Source organism: Lontra canadensis, unplaced genomic scaffold (genome assembly GCF_010015895.1).
Source record: "Lontra canadensis isolate GAN:19392208 unplaced genomic scaffold, GSC_riverotter_1.0 scaffold103, whole genome shotgun sequence".
NCBI lineage: Eukaryota > Metazoa > Chordata > Mammalia > Carnivora > Mustelidae > Lontra > Lontra canadensis.
Window position 1 is genome coordinate 5,771,715 of NW_022631097.1, and position 24,387 is coordinate 5,796,101.

Genomic DNA, 24,387 nt, shown 5'->3' on the forward strand with positions numbered 1-24,387 from the left:
TGAGGCACCATCTCTTACAGCTTCCTCATGTAGAATGTAGCTCCTTTTCTATATGTACATTTTTATAATAAAGGAGCACTTAAGTTTATTTGAGAACCACTGAGTGAGGGAGTTTAAATTTCACTTCTTTGTGCCTACGCCATTAGCTAGCCTCAGGTACATATGGGTTTGCCCAGATACACCTTCTCACCGCCCTGTCTAACCTGAAGCCTCCTATCTGCCACTCTGTTCTGGGGACTGTCCCAAGCTGCCAACATTATCTGCTTTTGGAGCTTAGAGCTATGGTGAGATGCACTAAGAACTGAGGTATGAGATCAAATTTGAGAGAGTCACACATTTTGGGTGAGACCACAGGGATAGAATGTTCCAGAAAGCTAAAACTGTCCAGGAGGCCTGGACAACTGGCCCTGCATCAGTGCACTAAATGCATCGAAGGAAAGAATGCAGGGGTCAGAACGGGTGTTGGTCAATCATAGAAGCACTTATTAAACAGATACGTAGGGTAGTTTAATTGGTTTTAAATTTTAGATCTCTCTGTTAGGTGTTCATTTATCTGCAAACTGAGATTTGTTTTTTAAGATGTTGCAATTTTCTAAACATTTAGGGTTATTGACTGCTATGAGAAAAAAGATATAATATTTTGATTCTTTTAAGGAAAGAGGATCGCTTTCATAAAGGTATTATCTTTAAGTTAACAGGAAAATCGAATTTTTCATTAACTAAATCATAGTCGTTGGTTTCTGTGTCATTAATAAAACATATAAAGTCCTGTAGACCACATTTTTGGTTATTACTTCCTCTTTCTCAGCCTCTTACATGAGACTCAGATTGGAAGACTGTTTTAAATTCCAACCCTGTTTTGTACTCGCTAGTTGGGGGTTAAAAGCAAAGAAGAACCTACCTATACAAAACTTGAAAGAAGAGGATGAGATTCAGTGTTCCTGCTCATTGTTACATGTCACTTCATGAAAATTTTACATGTATCTTATGCTAGGGAAATGTAAGCCTACCTAGCTAATTAAAACATTTGAGCCAGTGAGCTCTTGTGATCTTGTCCAGGTCAGTGCTAACTACATCATTGTTGTCCAGAGACAAGCAGCATCGGCATCACCTGGGAGCTTGTTAAATGCACACTTCTGAATCAAAAAACTCTATTTTTACAAGCTCTCTAGGTGATTCTGATACTCACTTAAAATTTGAGACTTATTAATCTAGGCCAGTGGTCTTCAAACTTCCTTTTCTGTCATAAGAACTTTCTATATGGAATAAAGAAGTTTGGGAGTCCAACTAGTTAAAAGCATTTAGTGAATCTGGTTAATGAATAAGTGTTGTGGCTTTAGTTGAAGTTCTCTTGGGTGCTCCTGGGTGAGGTTTCTTGTGACTCCCTTGGCTCAGTGGAGTTCACTCTATAAATCAGTAATAGAGGTCTACCCCTCTTTGACAGATGAGACCTCAGAGCTCTGAGAAGGGAAGGGATTTAAGTTTGCTCAGATGATATTGCAATTCAGAATTTTAGAAACTCATTCTGAGACCAGGACTTCTGTAGATTGGATAAATTCATGCATGATCACTAATTCTAGAAAAGCAGTTACCAAAGGTTCTACATAAGTGTTATATTTGAAATAATTTTAGAAAGTAAGTTTTAAAAATTCCAGGAACACAGGGGCACCTGGGTATTTCAGTTGGTTAAGTGTCCAACTCTTAGTTTTAGCTCTGCTCTCAATATGAAGTCTGCATAAGATTCTCTTTCCCTCTTCCTCTGCCCTCCACCCATGTTCTCTCTTTCTCTCAAATAAATAAGTAAATCTTCTTAAAAAATTTCAGGAACACATATCTCATAAAATTAGATACTCCAGAATATGGAATTTTTTTAAGTCTCAAAAGGAAAAATTATTTTTCATTTTAGAATCTTTTGTGTTAGCCAAAAAAGTAGGTAAAATATCTCTCCAGTTTATTAAAGAGCTTTGATTTTGTGTTTTTATTCATAAGGCACTAAAATAGTTTATAGAACTGTCCCAAGTGCCTAGCTTAGCTCAGATGTGGTCTGGAATTCTTATTTTATAGTTTGAATGTACTATATGCTGGGAATACTTAAGTGTGGCATGTGATTCCAGGTTGCAAATTAAGATTTAAAAAGAGCTGGTTTGTGCTTCGTGGCAACTTGGCATACTGAAATAGTTCGTATGACTGAAGCATAATGGTACCTGTTCAGTTCTATAGAAATTAGCTGTTTGACATCTGTTTTGAACCCCTTGTGGGTGCTAGAGTTATATTTTCTCAAGGCATCACAGCTGAGGGTATAATAAATCCTTGATGAGAATTTCATGCTTCTAAAATGCTGGGGTATGACTCGGTTTATATACCCCAGTCAGGTTCTCTCTATACGCTTGCTTTTTGGGAAAAGGCAGGTATTGGACTTTCACAGATTTTGCTTAAAGTCATCACAATCATGACTTGATTTGCTGGAGTTTCAAATCCCAGGGTGGCAAATGTAGTGATTATATTTGACTTGATACTTGCTTGTTGGTTGACTTATTAGTAAATCCTTTGACCTCGGAGGAAACTATGGCTTTGTGTAGGAGCTTTCCCATTCCACCACCATAGCCCTTTCCTCCTCCCACAGCGCCATGTTGCTGTCCTTAAGCTTTGCGCCCTGCAGATTCCCCTCTTGCCCTGTAGACCTCCTTTGGCTCTACATCACTTCAGGTCAGCTGATAAAGAGACCAGCTTACCCAGTTACTTGGGTGGCATGTGGAATCTCAAGGAGTCGCAGCCTCAAGGATCCCAGTGCTGATTCAGTGTCTGTCCAGTGTGCTTCTGTGACACATTTGTGGACACAGAAGAAGAGTTTGAGTTTAAATGGTGGTAAAGTTCTACTTCAGTGAGTGAACAATTGTACTCGGAAGAGTGATCGATGTAACCATAGAGAGGAGTGATCAACATGGAGGTTCCCAGATTCTCTGCATTTACTGTACCCTAGTGTCTCAGTAATTCCTTTGCAAAGCCCATAGGCCAAGAAGGAATGCCAAACAGTCATAACTGTTAGGAAGGGAAGGTCAGACAATTTAAGAAGTATTTATGTCCTAACAACTTAGCAGACATTTGAAACACTAATGCGCATAACCAGAAGGAAATAATACTTTCTTTCATCCTTAAATAGCCATGATCATTTGCCGGTATTATGGTATGCACACCTGTTAAGCTTTGTACACCTTCTCAAACCTTGGAGAAAGCATGAATGCTGTGTCCCTCATTTCCTATTCCACGTTGATTTTTCACAAGCTATATTTGCTTTTTATCATAGCAGCCGTGAAAACTCAGCTTCACCAAGATATCATAAAAAGGAATGTAGCAGGGCTCCACGGTGGCTCAGTGGGTTAAGGGTCTGACTCTTGATTTCAGCTCAGGTCGTGATCCCAGGGTCATGAGATCGAGGTCTGTGTTGGGCTCCATGCTTAGCAGGGAGTCTGCCTGAGATTCTCTCTCTCCCTCTGCTGCTGCCCCTTATGTGGTCTGTCTCTCAAAGAAATAAAGTCTTTAAAAAAAAAAAAGAAGGAATGTAGCATTATCTGATATCAAAACTGTGAGCTACTTTGAGCTAGTATGTTGTACTACTTTCTGAGAAATGTTGCTGTATTTTCCTTGAAAATCATTAATTTGCCACTGCGGTACCCCAAGTTACTTACAGGGAACTGTAGGTTAGATGGTACATAGTTCTTAGATGTGTCCAATTTTCTTTTTCCAGCAATCAGAGTTTTACAGGTAAGGTAGGAGATAACATTTGTTTCACACTGGCAAGATAACATGATTTCACATAAATATATCAACTATCTAATTAGTTGGGTGGTTCTCATTTTCCCATTTTTACTGATGGAAAGATGAGAACTCAGAATTATTTCCTCTGTTTAAACAGTATAGGGAACAGGGGAAGGTCATGTGCAATTATTTAACTTCAAATCCTACTTTGTTTTCTCCATATATTTGATCTCTGCTTCTACTGAGCTTAGAGATGAAATGGGATATTACATTTGTGTAGCAGATTGGAATTGTGAGAGCTGTGTCTGCCAGTCAGGAGTTTAATGAGAGAGGAATGTCAAGGTCAGCCCTTGGCTCCAAGTAGCTCTTGAACAAATGTAGAAGGAAGAGCTACAGCTAATATCCCTATCCATGAAAATTGCTTACACTTAGGTGCCTGGAGGGTCAGTGATGGACAGCGTAAAGCTTCCAGTGATTTCATGCTAAGATATGTATATATTACAGTAGGTCTAGTAATTGGCTCCAGGGAGATGGTGATTCTGTTGTGCTCTGCTTGTAGCTGTCTGGAAGATCACACTTGGAAGTTATTTGTAAGTTCTGAAGCATGCCTGTTAAATCATGGGTGAGGGACCTGGGACAGTTCAGCCAGCAGACACTGAACTTATGGAGGAAGGATGTGATAGGTGTCTTTCTAGTTCAGCCTTCCTAATATTTGAAAGAAGAGTTGTGCTTATTCTAGCCTAACCCGGAGGACAGAATTAGTACTTTGAAGTACATAGCTTATCAACCTCAAAAAAAGTAATAATAATAATTTTTAGTGGTTCCAATTGTCCCAGGAGGCAATAAACTCCCATTATTGAAAATCACTGTGAAAATGATAAAAGAGGTAGTAGATCATATAACATTGGCTCCTAAAGGCCTTTCAACCTATTGATTCTCTTTTGCTAACTTGCTAATTTTCATTTCTTTGAACAAAGGCTTTCATTGTAACTGTGCTTTAAATTCAGTTTGCCGTCTCTCCAAACACAGACAAGTCTCTGGGTTGGTAAAAGTAAATAAAAGGTAAAGTTTAAGTTTTTTGTTGGAAACTGATGTTTTGAGGTCAGAGGCCGTATGAAAGGTCATAGTACAACTAAGAAAGTCTTTAAGTATCTATCCCAGTTTACAAGTACAGTACATATGCGGGTTCAGCCAGTATATCTCTGGGAAACCCCGACAGGCCTTTTACTGTGTTTGTGTGTGCAGCACATGCGTGCAGTGTATGTGCACGTGTGTGTGTATGTTTTAGTCATTCAGGAGTTTACCTGTCAATTTCCCAAAGTGACTATCAGCTCACCAGTTCAGAATTTAAAATAAGTCAGTCCTGAGGTACTGGTAGTTTTCTCAAGTTATTGTATTATCTGGTCTCATACTCTGAACATAGCCTTCATCATAATTAACACTGCTGTGTTTTAGCCCCACAGATTTATGTTGGGTCCTCTTCCCAGATGACTTGAGAACCTAAGAAAAATAGCCCACATTCTTTTGATTCCTTGCAGAAACAACCCCTCTTCGGCAAAGGCAGTCGTATCTCCCCCCGTTGGGCTGTGCTTCTACCCAGCTGAGCTTTGGGAGACCTTCTGTCCCTGTGACGCCCCCACGCCTTCTTAAATCCTTCCACCGTAGCTGCCCTTCAGACACTGCCTCCATTTCCGAGGTGGAGAAGGGGAAGGCTTTCTTCCTCTCTCTTCCTCTGGTCCTCTTTCTGCACTTCTCAAGCCTTGCCAATTTTCTTTCCCTTCCGTGAAAGCAGATTTTACAGAAGATTCTCTTACCAGCCCTAGGTTGTATGTGTTGAGCAGAAAAGCAAAAATGGGGTCTGTGCTAGTTTTCTGATTTATTCAAAAGACATTTCCTAAGACCTCTAACTAGCTTCCCTGTCTTTATCATTCGGGGGGCCACATGTGGCCCTGAGGAGTTGGCGCGCATGGTTCCCCCTGGGCAGAGCGATTACAGACAGGCTGTGTTTTAAGTTAGTTTTGACTTGTGTATTTCATCTGTGAAGTTGGCAAATACTTGAAAGCCACAAGCTACTGTTTTCTGAAAGCTTCTTTGCACATGAGCATAAAATGTATGTATTGAATCTGGAAATGGTCCAATAACTGCCCTTTTAATGCAGCTAAATGTAGATTACAGCTGTTTCCCCTGGAAGGATGCACATAGTCATCATTTCTTTCTTCTCTTACAGGGTGTCTCCTCTGCAGAAGTCTGAAATAGTGGACGTGGTTAAGAAGCGGGTAAAGGCCATCACCCTCGCCATTGGGGATGGTGCCAACGACGTTGGGATGATCCAGACAGCTCACGTGGGTGTAGGAATCAGTGGGAATGAAGGCATGCAGGCAACCAACAACTCGGATTATGCCATTGCACAGGTCAGAGGCGCGGTTGACCAACTGTCCTGTCCTGTTGACAGAGATGTCCACTGGGCATGAAAGTCTGATTGGTGCTTGACCTTCAGTCCAGCCCTAAGAACTGTGCCATCCCTTTTGAAGTTTGTCCAGACAAAATCACCAGAGTATTCGGATTTCCCTGTGGCCTTGATCCTGTGCAGTTTAAAGGCCCCTGGTTGTTGTAGTTGTTTTGGTTCTTGTGGTGGGTTTTTGCTAGCTGTGAGGTTGGCCAAGCTCTCTGTCCTCCAGGCAGGCATCGTTCATAACAGATAGGTCTCTGATCCTGCTAATGATAGTCTTTCATCCTCAGCTTTCACATCTGCTGCATGGGCTTTTCCCTGTGCTGTCCCATACCAAGGAATAGCTGTGCTCATTATATCCGTTCTCTACCATTCCCATTCCAGAACTGGTTCTCTTTTTAGAAGGTGCTAGAACGCTCTCTCCTCAGGCATTTGAGGTCAGGGGAAAGCAGTGGCTTACAACTGCTTCCCTCTCTGTAGCCATAACCAGGGTGCTGTAGCGATAACCCACGGTCAGTAGGAGCCGGCCTCCTGCTGTTAGGCCAAGGTCAGCCCATTCCCCTCTGGATCCGATGTTGCATGCAGAGGTTCCTGATGCACTTTGTAGTCATGGAACAGGTGGCTTGAGGCTGAAAGAAATGTCTACTCCTCAATGATGGAGAGCCAAAAAGTGAAGGAAAATAGCCAACCTCCTGATCTCAGGTGACATATCTAGGTTTTTTGGCCTGCTTGATCATCCAGAAAATCTAGACTGCATACTGGGCACTGATCATTTCCTCCTGTCTATGCATTACAGTATGTCATGATAAAGGGCCTGCTCATTTGGTCATTAGCTAGGGTTCCCTCATCTCCTTCCAGTGTTTAGTCATTTGAAGAATGTGTTAACCTTAATCGCATGAACACAGGTAGTGATGGCTTTTTACCCCTTCCAGCTGACATCAGGGGCTGCATATGGACTGTGAAAGAGCTTCCAGCATCCCAGGGCTGCAGGCTGGTCCTGTGCAGCTTTGGGGTCTACCTCCCCAGAGGGGTGCTCTGTATTAGATCACCTCTCCGATTCCCTCCCAGCTCGTGGTTCTGCAAACACAGGGAGGAATTACAAAATCCTCATGGCTCTGGAAAGTACATGAAATCAATCTCGATTTCAAATAAATCCTCAAGATAATTGCTAAAGTAGTCAGGGAAAGGAATTCTGATTGTACAGGTGGGAACACTGGGGCTCCTTCACATTGGGTGACCTGCCTTGGGTCCGAGCATCCAGGGTCAGAGAACACCAGACTTGGACGTGACCTTAGGGACCATCCCCGCACACCTGCCCGTTCACGTTCCTGAGTAAACCACTCCAAGGCCTGTGGGACTCTCGCTTCCTGTAGTCTGTCAGCAGCTGTAGACGTTATACACCCAGCATTATTAAATACTTGAGTTATAGCATCATGTGGCTGGAAGGGATCTTTGGAGGTTTCCTAGGAGTTTCAGGCAAATATTTGTCTGTCTTTTTCTTTAAAATGTCTGGGGAAGGGAGATTCCATGACCTGCTTTATTGAAGCTGCATAGTAATAGGCTGTGGAATCTGGAGCAATTGCTCTCTTCAAATCAAAAGCATCAAAGAAGCATAAGGAGGAGAGAGTTAGAGTTAGAGTTCGGGGTTTTCTTGCCCCACTGGTGTAACAATGAGCACGGCCAGAAGAAGTGACGGGTAGCCACACGTGTCCGTGGGTCTTCATTTCTCCTGTCTGTGGTCCTGCTCACGATCAGGAAGAGGTTCCGCTGTTTCAGGGCAGCGTTGCTCTTTGCCTTACGCCTTCTCTGCCAGACCCTGTGCCTCCTCTTCTTCGGTTAGAAGCAAGAGAGCCCACAATTTCATGCATCCCTTCACCCTGGTGAAATGATCCATGTCTTTGGTTGGAGTTAACATCTTAGTCTCTGTCACTTTACTGCACATGGATGAAGACATTTTTGATTGGGTTTTTGAGGCAGTACCCTGGAAGGTTACATACAGAAGAAAGCACCTTAGCTCCCAGTCCTTGGGAAAAATGATGAAATGGGCAAAACTCTGGTTCTGCTTCTTTCCTGCCTACCTGTGCTTTTATCCACAGAGCAGCCCCTGGGACTGACAGCCACCCCCCGCCCCCGATCTGCTGCCTTGCCCATGGGCAGCCTGCATGTCCTCTGGCCCCAGCTGCCTGTTCTCCTCAGGAGACAATCGTTCGCGCCCCCTACCTTCTTAAGGTTTTTGGAATGGCCTCCTGAAAATAGCATTTTGATTTAGGATATATGCATTTTTTTCCCCCTGAAAACAAATCGTTGTCGCACTAACATTGAGTCATTTTGGATGATTTCAGCAGATGTTCTCTGTGCCCACTGAAGTTTAACATCAGGGGGTCTGGGTCAAATGCAAACTTCCTTTTTATTTGTTTAGCCAGTTACTTTATGATTCCCCATTCCCCTTTGGAATCCTTAATGAGCTTTTATGGGGAGTTTTATTTTTCCATATGCACCTACCCCTGCCATTTTGAAGTGGCCATATAGCTTTTGGAGTTTGCAGTCAAGTGACCTGCCTTATCCCCATCTCCTGGGTAGATTTCTCATGAAATGTGATGTCATGTTGGATTGAGCTGACTTCTTCACAGCTAATGGAAATTATTATGTGGCTTTCGCATTGGGTGACCTGAAAGAAAGAAATGTTTTGAAAGAAAGTTTTGAAAGAAAATGTTTTCTTTAAAGAAAACTATATTTCCTATCAGTCATTCTTTTCTACTGATAGTTAAATTTAATTTCAAAAGTAATCAGAAATTAATCGGAAGTTTGCAATAGCAAAAGAATTTCTGAAGTTTACAGATGTTCTCAATACAGTCTGATTATCTCTTCCAAGGGAATGAGCCCAAGGACTGCCCTATGACTTTGAATAGGGGAATTAAGGTTTTAGTTCAAGGCAATCAAGGGAAATGTCAGTGGGGTCCAAGGCCAATCAGTGTATAGAAATCATGGATTTAAACAGGTTCGCCCCAATGGTGCCTTCATGCCAGAGCACACCATAGGCCACACAACAAAACAACAACCACAACAAAAACTCTCATTTCTCTCCCTCCAGCTCATGTTCATGCCTTTGGGGACCTTTGTGAAGTAGGACACAGCAAGCGAAGCCAGGCTAAGAGAATGCTGAGGGGATAGGATTTAAGTGGGATCCAAAGACCCCCTACCCCAAAGAGGATTCAGGGATTTTACTGAATATTGCTCAGTATTTCAAACTGCAAGAACCATTCCATCACTGTCACCTTAGTTTCAGCCACTTGTTTTTTTGTTTTTCTTGACTGCATAGCACTCTAGCAAGGGGTACTCTGTACTAGGTGGTAGCAAAAAAGGAGAACAACGTGGTAAGGCTGTGTGTTTGTGCCTGAACATCTGTGTGCATGTGCAATGCAATTGCTTTTAACGTGCAGGCTGACAGTGGAAATAGGTCGTGTCTCCACGTGCATCCCTTTTTTAAAAAAGGGTTATGGTTCACGAGTGTTCCTGTCCCTTGTTCCTGAAGTCACCACCAAATCTGATTGACTAGAAGCATCTGGTTGCCACTGTGCTTTTCTTTTCTTCCAGTTCAAGAGGTCACCTTCTCCTAACCGTTAAGACCCTTAAGAAGCATTTGTGTAAACAGAATTCACAAGAATAACAATGAGATGTCCAAACTGGCATTTGGGGGAAAATACTAAGGTAGATTTAAGAGGAGAGTTTAGTTGTCCTCACTGGACCCAAAAGCTCTGCCTATAGTTTCTGGAAATGTATGGTTTTCTCAGGTTCTTGGCAGAATCTGTCTTCCTGGATGACCTTGTCTGTCCCCAAACAGCATTTTGTGACTTTTGTTCGTAAAGGATGGGCGCTCCTGAACTTTGCCATTTTTCCCCCTCAGTTCTCCTACTTGGAGAAGCTGCTGCTGGTCCATGGCGCCTGGAGCTACAATCGTGTGACCAAGTGTATCCTGTATTGTTTCTATAAGAACGTGGTTCTCTACATTATCGAGGTGAGCCAGGCCACCTTCTTCCTTGGCCGGTGGGTGGGGGAGGAGTGGGGGTGGGGACGGGGTTTTTGCAGAGGGCATCTTCACATACTTAAGGTAAGTGCAAGAAAGTATTTTGTTCTTGTGAAATTCAAAGGTCCTGCTGGGACATACACAACCTCTGTGAAGTGGGGTCACCTCACAGATCGAGGTCCTCATGCCGAGGAACCAGTGCGGGGAGCCTTGGTGTCCTTGGCCCTTGTGGACTATTCTTGTCGTCACTCACGTTGTGCTCCTTGGCCGGGAGATGGGGGCGGGGGGGCGGGGAGATGGTGGCTGAGAGCCTGGGCAGCCGATGTGCTTTCTCGGTGGCACAGGGATGTTTCCAGGCAACCTGGTTGCTCTTCTCTTTCCTAGACTGAAAGGGCCTGATTTCTTGATCTGTTTCTCATGGCATTTGCAAGTTACCCAAGCATTGATTCCCAGCCTCTAGAGTATTTGAACATACTATTTAAATGGGGGAAGGTGTGGGAGTAAGTGGGGAGTAAACAAATAAGGCAATTAAGAATATCTCTGTGAACTTCTTGGGTTGTCAAGCTGGTTTTCAGCATGTTGATTCAATTGCAGGCACACTTATTTTACTTATTAGAGGGACTAGAGCAGGAGAGGGCTGGGGCTGGGAACAAGAGGAGTGGGTGCTTTCTCATTAAACTCTGGGAGGACCAGCCGCCTCTTGCCTCCTTTTTAAGGCCAGCTCTGCTGTAGACCGTGTGGTTTTTGAGGCCGACGTGACTAATAGATTTCCAAGTGTGTTGAGAAAAGAGGAAGCGGGCTGTCACTCTGTAAAGAAATAGGAAAGCAATGTTAATTGCATTTGGTGTTACTATCTCAGTCTGTTAGGAGTTATTTTGTGTCAGATTTCTCAGCTCTTGGTGGAAATAATAACCAAGACATTCATCAACTTTATCTTATGTGGTCCTTTAAAATGTGCAGCTCAGGGACTTTAACAAGTGGTTCACTAATGGAACTGTGACTGAACATTTCTTTACCCAGTTGTCTATTCTTTCCTATTGAATATTCACGTAAAACATAAACGTTCCCATCACTCAGTCTTTAACCAAACTACTACTGAGTAGTTTTCCTGAGTTTTGTGCATTTGTGCATTATTCTAACTTGCACAAAGGGCATCCTCCTTGCCTTGTCTGCTCATCTCATGCTATAATACTCAACTCAGTCCACTCCAAGTGAGAACTTCTTGATGTTACATGTAATGGATTCTGTAGTTTCTATCTTCCTCCTGTCTGCATTTTTACATTTTTTGTCTTTTTTTGGGCACTTAAATAATTTATGTTTGTCCTCCTGTTTCTGTGGCATTTTTTTTTTTTTTTTTTTGGCCTCCATGATAGCAGTCACTCCTGAATGTCACATGGGGTCATAGATAATCAGTGCTGTGGACTAAAGGAGTGTGGGAATCCCTGCTCCCACACGCCATCCCAAGTCCCACATGCATTTTCAGCTCCTACTGTAGTAGTCGGCTTCATAGGACTTCTTAATAATCTGGTTTTCCTCAAAATCAGCAAATTACAGATAGTCTAGACTTCTTATCAAGACATTCTACATGAAGCTCCCAACTCTTTAGCTTCCCAGAGCTTCTTCCGGGGCCCTTCTTAGTCATTTACACCTCCTATCTAGCCTTTTTTTATTTTTATTTTTATTTTTTTTTTTATTTTTTTATTTTTTAAACTTCAAGAGGCTTAAGGACGAGAAGAGTATAATTTTTGTCTGTCTGGAAAATTCCATTTGGAATGAGGCCCTGAAAATGCCATGTGAGTTCCCTAAATTAATTTTTCAATTGTAGCTAAACCACAGCTATACATAATCTTTTATAAACAGCCTTTAAAAATATCCTGGATAAAATTTTAAAATTACGTAAATTCTCTCCCACTCTGGTCTCTGTCTTCTGCTTAGTATTTTGAGGCAATTTAACTTGAAAATCAAGAAAAAGCAAAATCTTCAACCGAGTCCAGAAAGAGCATTGACTCAGTGCCCGCCCAACCTCTGTGGCATTAACATGCACTTCAAATATAACTCTAAAAACAGGAAAGTTCTACTTGGATGGTATTTTAGTGTGTTTTGAACCAAAAGATCAAAGATTGTTGTAATTTCATTTGCTCCTTTGCAATGAATAGTTCACATTCTAAAGGTTACCTTGTAACTCATTGAAAATAAATTGTATTCTTCAATGGTTTTCTTGTAACTCAAGGGAAACCCTTTGCAAGAACCAGTATGTTCTCATCTCAAAAAAGCCCAAGTGGGTATGTGCACACACATACTGATCAAGTCTTGGCTATTATTATGAGGATCATTATGATTTGAATAACCAATAAAGATTTCATGGAAGACCTATAAGCCTGTAATTAATACGACCTGCTCCCTTGGTACACTGACCTATACAACTTGAGTTTTCTGCAGAAGGATTATGTGGCTCTAGTCTCACTCCAATATGGAGGGCAAGCTGACAGCTCCATCCGCTCTCATCCCCAGCCCTCTTGGCAATATTCTTCTATGACCTTTTCCTGTGTTTATAGAGCCATTTACATATACAAACGAATGTTTTAACATAAATGTCCTCATGCTTTGTAATATGTTCTGCAGTTGATATGATATTTACCAGGGTATTTGGGGAATCATCCCCATGACTACATTTGGGTTCATTGCCTGGCGTTTCACAGCATGTTTTCCTACAATCTATTTAACCATTCTTTTATTTTTAAAATTTTTTATTAACATATGATGTATTCTTAGCCCCAGGGGTACAGGTCTGTGAATCACCACGTTTACACACTTTACAGCTCTCACCATATTTAACTATTCTTATATTGATAAGTGTTCGACTCCTCTCCCTTTTTACCCACAAAGAGCCGTACGGATAACAGCTGTCCCTCGAAGCAGCCATAATTATTCTACCAAAATTATAGTGATCTAATTGGAGCATTACTATCACGGTGCCTTGAGTATATATAACACATGATCTGGTTTATGGATTATTATCTGTACCTCAGGTTCCTTGTTGCTGACCACCTTCATGCTATTTGATGTGTCACATAATATTTATTAAGGCTGAAATAACCATTGGTGTGAGTGATTAAAAAATAGGAAGAAAATGATGGAAACTGATTTTGTTTCTACCCTATCAATGGGCAAAATGAAAAATACATAAACCTTGGCTCTCCATTTCCTCCATTGCTGCCTTAATCTTGTACTTCTTACCCGCACAAAGCAAAGATCGCTAGCTTTGCCCCATCAACCAACTATAGTGCAACTAGGATGAGCTTCCTGAACACACATGTGAGTGATTCAGTGGCTGGCGTAGTTTCTGTAACATAGGTGCTTAGCAATGTTGGCAGTGCCACCATCCTCCTTGGACTTGTCAAGGTTCCTGTGGCTCCTGATGAAATGCCCATGTGCCACTTCATGCCCCTGCCCCTCATGTTCTGGATCCCGACTATCACCAGCCTCATCTCCCATTGCATCCCTCCTCATTCTGTTTTGAATCAGAACTACTGAAGTACAGTTAATACATAGTTAGATACCCCTTCATCAGGCATACAGTTCTATAAATTAAAACTGGATTTTATTATTAGAAACTAACTGGCAGTTTTCTGCCTGCCTCCTGTAGATGACAAGAGTGTCACCAAGAGTTTCTGGAGATGGATGACAAAGATGGTTGCCCACAGGGTGAATGTACACTTAAAAATGATTAGGATGGTAAACTTTATATTGTTTGTGTTTTACTACAATAAAAAAAAAATACTAAAAACATTTGAAAAGAGAATCACAAGTACTTTGTGGCTTTAGTCACATGGAGGGAAACAAAAATGTGTAGCCAGACCATATTGTTTGGAGAGCTCACTGAAGGTTTGAAAAATGAATTTGACATGTAGTTTTGTTTTGTGTTAGCAATTAAATGCTAAGTTTTGTGGCTGTGACCACATAGAACACATTTCTCAGAAGGTAAAATTGTGTCGTGGGCTAGACCATGCGGAATGTCATCATCTTGTGAGACATGTGGGGTCCCCTGTCAGCCAGTTAGCTGTGGTACATCCCTGGTGGGTCTGAGGTGAGGAGCAGGAAAAGGGATAAAGTTAGTGAAGGCAAGGAGATAGGACTGGATGGGATATATAAGTGGCCAATGAGGGGCATCTAAATAACTAGATGTTGCTATTGGAAGCTGGAATTCCTTTTTCATTCTGGAATAGGCACAGTAAAGGCAATTTCAGAAAATGTATATGTCAGTTAGGTAGGACAGATGGTAAGCAGAGACCTTTAATGTAATTTTGTAGTTTTAACCTGGGGCGTGAATCGTGACCATTATGTAACCATTTCCCAGCATAATTTATAAGCAGAAAGGAAAGACTGATTTTTAAAAAGCCCTTTGATTTTGACAATGGGAGGAATTTACCTTAAATGTAAAGACTGCAGAAATATTCCTACACATTTTTGATGTCCTCCTGTGACTGCTGTGTGATAATGCCCAAAGAGAGAAGGGTCGATTAAATTTTTTAAAGTTCCTAAGCTACTTAACAAACTAGGCATTTGTTTTTCAGAATTTCCTGAATAGAGTACAAAACATAACAAAGAGTTTCAAAGCATAACAGCCTCAGCATGTGAAGTGTTTACTAGGTGTGAGTTTGTCCACAGACTTTCTGAACCCCTAGGAAAATGTTATTTGGAATGGAGAAAAATTTTAGTGATAATAAAATGCAAATAGGAAAACAATAGGGAAGTTACCCAAATTTAACCTGCAATTCAGAGAATGATGATACAGACCCCTTATCAACTTTGGTATAACATAAAGAAAAGACACCAAATCATCTTTGAAACAGAGATGAGACTTTGAAATTATGATGATTTGTTGGTGGCTCCTTATACAGAAAATAACCATAACATATAGGTATTGATGTGAAAAAAGTGGGAATTTTATACCATTTAGAGTGTCTAAATGTGTCTTTTTTGTCTTTTTGGCACTGCATATAAGAAATACTAATGTTTTCTTGGGGTCATTAAACTGGTATGGGATACTGGCCAGGAACTGGGATGCATATTTAGCATGGAGGTCTGGAAGTATTATCACTGAATGAGACAGAGATTTAAACCACAGCAATCTGAGACCAAATGCAGCCCAACCAACAGAATCTCGTTGAAAGCTACTTAAGTCTTCTCAGTATCTGACAAGCCTAAAACAAACAAACAAAAGCCTGTGCTCTAAAATACTCCATAAGGTTTACCAGCATTTCGTTTCCTGTGTCTTAAAACTAAAACAGTAAAATGAATTCCCACATTAACTGCCATTCTAATCCAAAATATTCTCAGAGAAGGACTTTGAGTTTATTTTTTCTGAAAACATATATGTAATCTTTTTAGTTGTGTTACAGTTTTTTTGTTGTTAAACCTCTGAGAGGTTTGGGGTTTTTTTTCCCTCATTTTTTAGATCATTATCATTTGAAAATAATTATATATAAATTACTTGTAGGCAGCCCCTTCTTTCATTTCTGTCTGACTAGCTTCTTATATGTGGGGGCCTAATTTAAATATGTTAATGTATAAAGCCACCATGGATTTGCTCAGCCATATTCTAAATTGGCATCTATCTCCTGAGAGTGACCCAGACTGCATTGTAAATGGCGAAAGAAAGCCCTAGCTTTGGGTAGATTTTGCTTTAAGTGTTAAAATCAATGAAAAATAGATGTTTTAAAACTTTAAAATACTGTCTGATAACTTTTCCCCTTTTTGCTTATAATGCACAACTTAAATACATCTCAAAAAAATGTATTTCGTTCTTGACATGTAAGAGATCTCTTTATGATAGAAGACAAAATTCCTGATAGCTAAGCTTCTTTCTCCCTTCTGTCCTGTGCATCTTTGTGGTCAGAGGCAGCTTTATATTTTCTGATAAAAAGTCCTTTTTTATGGGGCTAGATTGGAGTCATGAGCTTAACGGTAGCCTGTTAATAGTGTGAATTGAGATCACAGTCAACATATGGACCTATCTGTAGAGACTGTGACTTCAGATACGAAGCCATCCATTTTCTAGTAAAAGCTTTATGCAGGAGTTGCCTACTCTGTGGCAGGGGGAATGCTGGGACCAGGGGCCCTGGGATAAGCTCTGCAAAGTTCCCCATTTGATGGGGGAGGGGGTTGGTGATGTGCTCAGCCTGAGAAGTGCTTTGGTGGTTGTGTGCGGAAGTCTGGTGCCCAACCCTTTCCAAGAACATCCCAGCTTGTTGAGTTAGTGATCACCTGGGTGGTTCCTACTATGGAGCTGATAGCTGTTGAGCAATAATTATAATTTTAATATGTTGGCAGGAAAACGGTTTTGAGAATGGCTTCCCAGTGGGCAGTTTGCAAATAGGAATTAAGTAGAAGTAGGATCATTCTGAAGAGTACTTTCCCCGCCTCAGGCATCTACAATCTCCAAGTTAAGCACTCTGGGGTCATGGGAGGGATCCAGATGAAGGAACCAGACTGAGCCCCCACCCTTGGAAGCAAGTAGGGGATGAAGATAAGACTTGGATAGTTAGAGTGCAGTTTGCAGGACGGGGTGGCCAGCTTGCAGGAAGACAGTGTGCAGTGCTCAGTGGGGACTCTCGGAAGCAGAGCTTTACAGCCGTGGAAGCCTCAGCTTTCCAGGATGAGCTGAGCCAAGCCCTGAATGATGAATAGGAGCCCAGCAAGTGAGGGGGGCTGGAGGAGAGGGTCAGGCTGGCATGCCAGAGAGAGGCCTGCACCTGTCTGTCCCACTTACCGAGCTCTGTTTATTCCAGCTCCATGACAAATGTCAGAAGTCACTGGGCCCTTGGTAAACAACAGGGAAGAAGTGTAGTTTGCAGGGTTTTACGTTTCAGTAGGAAGATAGCTGCAGAACCGGCTGCTCATGGGCTTAGGAATGCTCTCTCAAAGCCTAGTTAGTTGCTGCCCATTTATGGAGCTGGGAGTTTATCAGCCAAAGGTGGGGGGAGGGGGGGTGACAGGGAGGAGTTGTTACAAAGCCAGGGAAGTATTCACAGTCTGGAGGGAGTCCCCTGCAAGATAAACCATCACTTTGAACTTCATAAAAATAGACTCTTGCTTGCTGCCTTTTACATGTGACAATATATGCTTTTTTAATGATGTTTTTTACAGCTGTTTTACCTGAAAGGCTCATTCTAAAGATCCAGCATTCTAAAAATAATAATAATAATAATAATGTATTTAGGCACTGATGTTTTAAAAATTGAGTCTCTAATACTATAAAACCTCCCCGATGGGGGAGAAAAAATACAAGTCCAAAACCAAATCAATGCAAAGGACTCCGGGGGTGATATGAACTTTGAGGGATCTGCTGTGTGCAAAGCTGGGCCTTATTCTAGGGTGTCCTCTCTCTCTTCCCCTCCTGGTGCTGTGGCAGAAACAAAGCAACCCAGCAAGGGGAATGGTCAGCTCATCACCACACTCCACACCGTATTCCAACTTATTCCTTTCCTTTAGGTCCTGTTGCCTTCTGACGGAGCACCTGTATAATTTAGTACTTGCACTTTCCACAGTGAATGTTATTTCTGTTTACCATTTTGCTTCTGACTTCCCTAAGGGAAGGAGCCCTTTCTCTCTGACTTTTCCCCCAGACAGGACTAAATGAACAGCGCTCAATAAATAGATAATCAATTGAACACATTTCAGTAGAGGCCGACATGTCAGAGTCTGTTGGACTTCGTGTGTGTGTGTATGTGTGTTTAGCATATGAGAGAGAGAAGATAATTTAAGTAGTATGTTGTATTTCTGTTTTCATTTTAGGAAATACCTTTCTATTCTAACTTCATCTTTCCTGGTGGAATTTTCATACAGAGAACTTATACCCTTTAAGTAGTAGGAGATTAATTCAGATTTAGAATTTGTCTAGCCTTATCTTTTGAGAGAGAAGAAAAGACAATTTTGACTATATTCTTTTTTTTTTTTTTTTAAGATTTTTTATTTCTTTGTCAGAGAAAGAAAGCATGAGTGGGGGGGAAGCGGGCTCCCTGATTAGCACGAAGCCTGAAGTGGGACTGGAATCAAGTCCCAGGCCTAAGGCATACACTTCATTAACCTACTGAGCCACCCAGGTGTCCCTTTGATTGCATTCTTTAAAACACAGTCCTACCTTAGACTACCTTTTACTTCAGCTGAAACTCTTAGATTTTCACTCTGGTGAAGTTGATCATTTGATCATACCAATTAGGTTTTCTCGTGCCATTTTACTCTGTTTGTGTTGCTCTCCTGTATTTCTTCCTTTTTTCTGCCAGTGGAGACCAGCTTTCCTAAGACCCTTGAAATCAGATACCCTTTAATTCTTTAAGTTAATTTTGGGAAAGTGTCTAAGCACAAATCCCCTGATCATCCCTATCTATCCATTTTCATCTCTGTACACCCGAGTAGCACCATTGTTAGTAAGTAAATTTCAGTGACATTTGATTAAGGGTGGTTGAGAGTCCAAGGCTGAAAACAGAGACTTCAGTTATAGACTGTGGAAAAGATAAGGTGGCAACAGAAATGATACCTTCTCTAGCTGATGAAGAAGAAGATAGTGGGAAGAAACAAAGGGAATTCATAATGTAGTGCTCCAATGATGGAAAATGATCACCTGTTTTTGGACAAGCCTCCATTTGCTTTGAGAGGAGTGGGAGCAGGCTACCTTCTCTCCTCCTTTTTTCTAAATGGGTCAGCCTGACTTAGGAAAGAGAAATAGATTTGGGCCCATAGTTCTAAAATACTTTTTGACAGGCAAGTCAAATGTGATTATGAAAATGAAATACATTGTTCTTTTTCTTGGACTTAGGAGTCTTGGATTGGACCTTCAGTTAAAATAGCTTCTGTGAATAAGCATCACATCAGAAGGCTCATCTCTAGCAAATACCTGTACTTTTAAGTGGTAAATATATTCTTTGCCTCTTACAACTCACTGGAGCCAGTATATTGGTTTTCTCTTGAGCCTCTGTGCTGGTTTTCCAAGAGGTGTTCTGGGAGTTTAGGGTGCCCTTCCTTTCTTAGTTCCAGTGCGCTGGCAGATCAAGTGGACTATTTAAAGATGGCTGAAGAAGTGATACATATGCTTTCTGGCCTCATCTTTCAAAGGGAGGGGGGCAAAGTAGATTAGTGTTGTTAAGGACTGCTTGTGCTTTGAGCATGCCAATAACAGAATATTGATAAAAATATTTGGCCTCTCTTATCCAGGGGTTGTAGGATGAGGTTTATTATTCCTCGATTAACTAAGCTGTGTATGGTTTTGATAATCATTTTGTCAATCACTTGTCAACCTGAAAGTTGCTTCTTTGTTAAATTAGGTACTAACTAGGAATTTTTACCTCCTTGTTAGCCTTGCCTTATTGGTTTTCTTTATTCCTTTGGAGGTATTTATTAGTAGGGTATACTGGTATACCACTTTCTCTTTGTGCGAGGTATAATTTACATGCAATAAAATAAGCCCTTTCTGGTGTACAGTCTGTGTCTCAACAAATGTGTACAGTAACGTCACTGCCACTGCGCTCCATTACAGAGCAGTGCCAGCCCTCAAAAAAACTCTCTCAACCCCTTTTGTAGTCCCCACCCTAGCCCTATACGCAGGCCCTACAAATGACCGGTCTGCTTTTGGACTGTATAGTTTCGCCTTTCTGAGAAGTCCTGTGGGTGGAATTATACCAGAATTTCATGGTCTTCAGCATATCACATTTGGCATTTCACCCATGCTGTTGTATCCAGTGGTTTATTCTTTTTTAGTGTTGATTAGTATTCCATTCTGGAAATAGGGTTTCCCATGGTTGGGGAGTTCTGGAAGCCCAATGCCAGGGAGTTGTGAACTAGGGACCAGGAAGTTGCTGCTCTGCAGGTAACATCATAGTTTAAGGAAGAATAAAATTTGACTGGAACAACATTGATCATAACAAGGCAAGATGATGGTGGTGGAGGAGTGAGTTGGCCTGGGGAACACTTTCTGCTAACCTTTCTGGGGAGGAGAAGGACCAGGAGCCCATACACTTGTCTTCTTTCAACCCCTTAGATCTGTGTTCTGATGGCGGCCATGAGCAGACAGCAGCCCTATTAGGGCGGGTGAGGCTCTTCAGTTAGGCCACTAGGGGGCTTTGCTTCCAGCTCCAGTCCAGCAAATCAGGGCATGCCTCCTGGCCGCTCCCAGACTCAGTGTCCTTCCCTGTAAAATGAGGATAATAAAGTACATACATCAAAGGGTTTGGGAGGATTAAGCAAAACCACACAGGAAAGCCTTTAGTGTGGGGCCAAACCACATGGAGTCCTCAAATTAGCCCTTTAACATTATTTTAAGGTATTTAATATTTGACCAGTCTTTCGACTATAGTATGTGGGCTTGAGGCTTTTCCAGTTCACCCTTCCTTCCAGAATAGTATTTTGCCATACAATAGCAGACAGTCATCCAGTCCAGCCTCTGCTGGAAACCTTTCAGGATGAGGTAAGTCTCACTTTTATGACCTCGTTAGACAGTTCTACCTTAAATGTGGCCCCTCTTGTACACTGTATAGAATCATTAACTGTATAGAATCATTATAGAGCAAAATAACCATGATTCAATCTACTAGATTAACGAAGTCTGTGTGCCTCCTGTCTATCACTAACAATTCAGGTGCTAATAAGTGATTGTATTCTAGTAACGTGGTCATCTGTTCATAACTGAGAAACAGTTTTTCTAACATCACCTGTGGCCTGATGTTCTCCCCTGACCCAGAGCAGCATTTACGGATTTCGTAATTTACCCCAGAATCCTTGATGCTCCCACACTTTACCTGAGTTCAATCAAGAGCATTTACATGAAACACTGAAACTGACGCACTTGTCCCTTAAAACTCCAGCCCCTAAACAGTGCACTCCTTTGGGGTTTGCTGGAAGGAATCCATGTGTGAGTGTTTCTTCTGCTCCCAGAAGATGAGTTTCACTAGTTTCTTTCAAAGCCACGCCATCTCGTGTTGACTGAAACTAGTCCTCCAGGCTGCGCTGGACCAAGACATATGCCTGCGGCAGAGCCCAGAAAGATCCCCCAGGTGCCTGCTGGTTGTCTGAAAACACAAGTCTCTCTCTCCATGTGTACAGAGCAGGTGGGAACTGTGCTGTCCACAGAGATGATGTCAGAACTTTCAGGTGGGTAAAGTGCTGTGTTGATCTTGGGTATTTTTTTTTACCTGGGCCAACTATAGCCTTCAAGTATCCAGGAGTTCTAGCAATTACACCAGGCCTCCGGGTGCTTTGAAATTCACCTGCTTTGGAACACTTCACTGCAAGAACAAACAACAATGCAATGTATCCTGGCCGCTAGTATGTATTGATATGAAAATGGAAAATAAGTTTTCCTGAACTCACTGCTGTTTCTGTTCCTGAGACAATTTTGAATCTGTAAAATCTGGGTGCATTTTGTATATGCTGCCTTTTTTAACCTTTTTTTTTTGGTGGGGGGAAATTAGCCAGAGAAACTTACCCAAAAAGGTAATGCTGTGAAAAATGTCTTTGCTATTTGGTATCTCTCTTGTTCTTGATCTGTTCGTAGTATCATTAGCTGATGCAAAATATGCATGTGGTTTGGTCATTGTTGCTGGGAATTTTAAAAGCTCACTTTATGTAATTCTAATACGTTGTTGGATTAACCTTAAATGGATCTGAAAAGATCAGTGGAATACTCAGTACAGGGTAGTTCTATAGCAGCTATGGATTTTTCTTCCCACTCAAGCAGGTGGCCTTTGTTTTTAGCCTGGTGTCCTGGGACCCTGGTCTTTCTAGTAATGCTTCCCAGAATCAGCACTGACGTATACTTACAGGAACCATGTACACATACTCTTGGGTTTTGTTTTTCTTTCCTCTTTCTGTTTGTGTGGTTCGGTATGAATCTGTCAGTGGTAGAAGTACCTGGGATGCCTTCCAGGAGAACTCGCACGGGACGCCTCTGCCTGCCTCCCTCTCCTTGTCCACTGCTCTAGTAACTACAGCCAGCGCCACGGTTCACCTGCCTCTAGCTAGAGTCCTTGTAAATAAGAGTCACAATGGACCCTTCTGCTTTTCCTTTTCTTCCTGCTTCTGTAGTGTCTGTCACAACGTTAATCTCACATGTGATATCTGCCCATATCAAGAAATGCTGATCAGTCGTTTCTAAACAATAAGCATAAATGAGGGGGGGAACCCCAAATTCTCCTTAAAACAGCCACATCTTTATTGTTGCTAATTAAGTTGGTAGAGTGAATTCTGAAGGACAAAATTAGAATAATAATTAAAAGCAAGTTTTTCTGCCTACCATGAGTCAGAAAAGATTTAATTTAAATATTAATCAAAACTATATAATACAACAAACTTCAAAATACTAGAGTTATAATAAGAAAAGTCCCACTGCAAAAGTCAATGTGAATAAATTAAAAGACCTGCCCCACTCTGGGATAAGAAGAAATCTGTACACGCAGAGACATACACATGCATATATACACATATGAGCATCAAAGTGATTAGTCAGATAAGGAAATGCTGAAAATCATAAGGAAATACATGAAAAAAATAGCCTAGAAATCTTAAAAATGAAAGTACTAAGAGGATTTGTCATGCCAGATGTTATACATAATACAAAGGTGTAACAGTAAAAGCAAACTGGGGCTGTGCATAAAAAAGAACAGTAGAATCAAGTAGAGAATACAAAACCCAATCCAAATACAGCTGGATTTTTGGTTTGTGATTAAACTGGCATTTGAAATGAGAAGGTAAAAGATAATTTACATAAATGGTGAAGGGAAACAGAAGGTCATTTGGGAAAAATACTACATTGGATTCATAATTCTTACTTTACTCTTTCCACTAAATTAATTACAAATGGATCTGAGATTTATTTTTATTTGGTTGTTATTTTCTTTAAAAAAAGAAAGAAAAAGAAAGGAAAAAGAAAAATAACCATAAACCCTCTTTGTTGTGAAAAAGTAATGCATTCACATGGTTCTAGTCTTTAAAACCCCAGTGAAAATTATACATCATAAAATCTCCTATCTCTGGGTCTGTCCTCATCATTGCCCCCTTCCCTCTAGAGCTGTCCCTGATATATCTTTCAGCTTTTGTTCGTATGGACACCAGCTTGTGTGATCATTCATCATCATGCCTTTCTTTTTTTACTCAAAACATTGCGTTCTAGACACCTGTTCTGTCCCTTCCTTTTGTGCCCTAAAAAAAATCCCAGGGGTCTTTCCACATTAATGCTGAGGGCCTCCTCATTCTCCTTGCAACTGTAGAGTGTTCAGTTAAGTAAATAGTTTATTTAACCAGTCCCCTATTGATGGACACTTGGGTTATTTCCAACTTCAACATTTTCCTTCAACAAATTCTGCTGCAGTGTTGGATAAATTCCCAGAAGTGGGACTTCCATGTCAAAGGGTAAATGCATTAATAATTTTGATAAGTACTGCCATTTCCCCCTTTGTTTTATTTTTTTTTTTTAATTTCTAGGAGTTCTTTATATATTGGGGGAGGTTAGCCCATTGTCAGTGGCATGAGTTGCAAGCATTTTACTTTTCATTGTAGTAAAAGACCAGGATCATTCCAGACTGTTCACTGAAGGTTGGGTTCCTGGGGAAGGAGAATCAGCTGCGGTGTAGCAGAGGGATTTTTTTAAGGAGTGCCCTTGATATCAGCATCTATCAAGGGGAGGGAATGACAGCACGAAGAAACTGTTGCTCAGGTAAATGAATGAAACCCTAGGTCAGACAATTGGTGGGGGGCCAAAGCCAGGGTAGGAACACAGGTCCCTGTTCTTGGCAAGGCACAGGTGCAGGCTGCTTCTTCCAAGAAGAGCATCCTACAGAAGGCCATGGCTCAGGAGAAGTGCTTTCTAAAGAAATGAGTGAGAATAAACAAAAGCAAAGAAGGAAGTTTTCCCTAGGAAGAAGGTATACAAGTGATTCTGCAGAATTGCAAGTAGCTCTGAATGGTTGAAGGTTGGGTTTGGGAAGTGTGGGAGAGAAAATGGGGGTGATATCAGTTAAGCCTTAGGTATGTGTGAGTCGTGGCATTTTCAGCACAGCAGTGATGTGATGATACTTGCAGTTCTGAAAGATGATTCTTGTTGCTGTTCATCTTGGTGGCTCGTGAGAGAGCCGCAGATTATCCAAAGATGGCTACACCAATATGTCTT

General features: G+C 41.4%; 1 protein-coding gene across 3 annotated transcripts in view; it reads left to right on the top strand.

The window, feature by feature from the left end:
• ATP8A2 (ATPase phospholipid transporting 8A2) overlaps window positions 1-24,387 on the top strand; it is a 587,617-nt gene that overhangs the window by 354,148 nt on the left and 209,082 nt on the right. For all 3 annotated transcript variants that reach the window (XM_032838223.1, XM_032838221.1, XM_032838222.1), the window contains exons 26-27: window positions 5,984-6,167; window positions 10,110-10,220. In XM_032838223.1, the coding sequence (XP_032694114.1) occupies window positions 5,984-6,167; window positions 10,110-10,220 (295 nt within the window). The remainder of the gene's footprint in view (window positions 1-5,983; window positions 6,168-10,109; window positions 10,221-24,387) is intronic.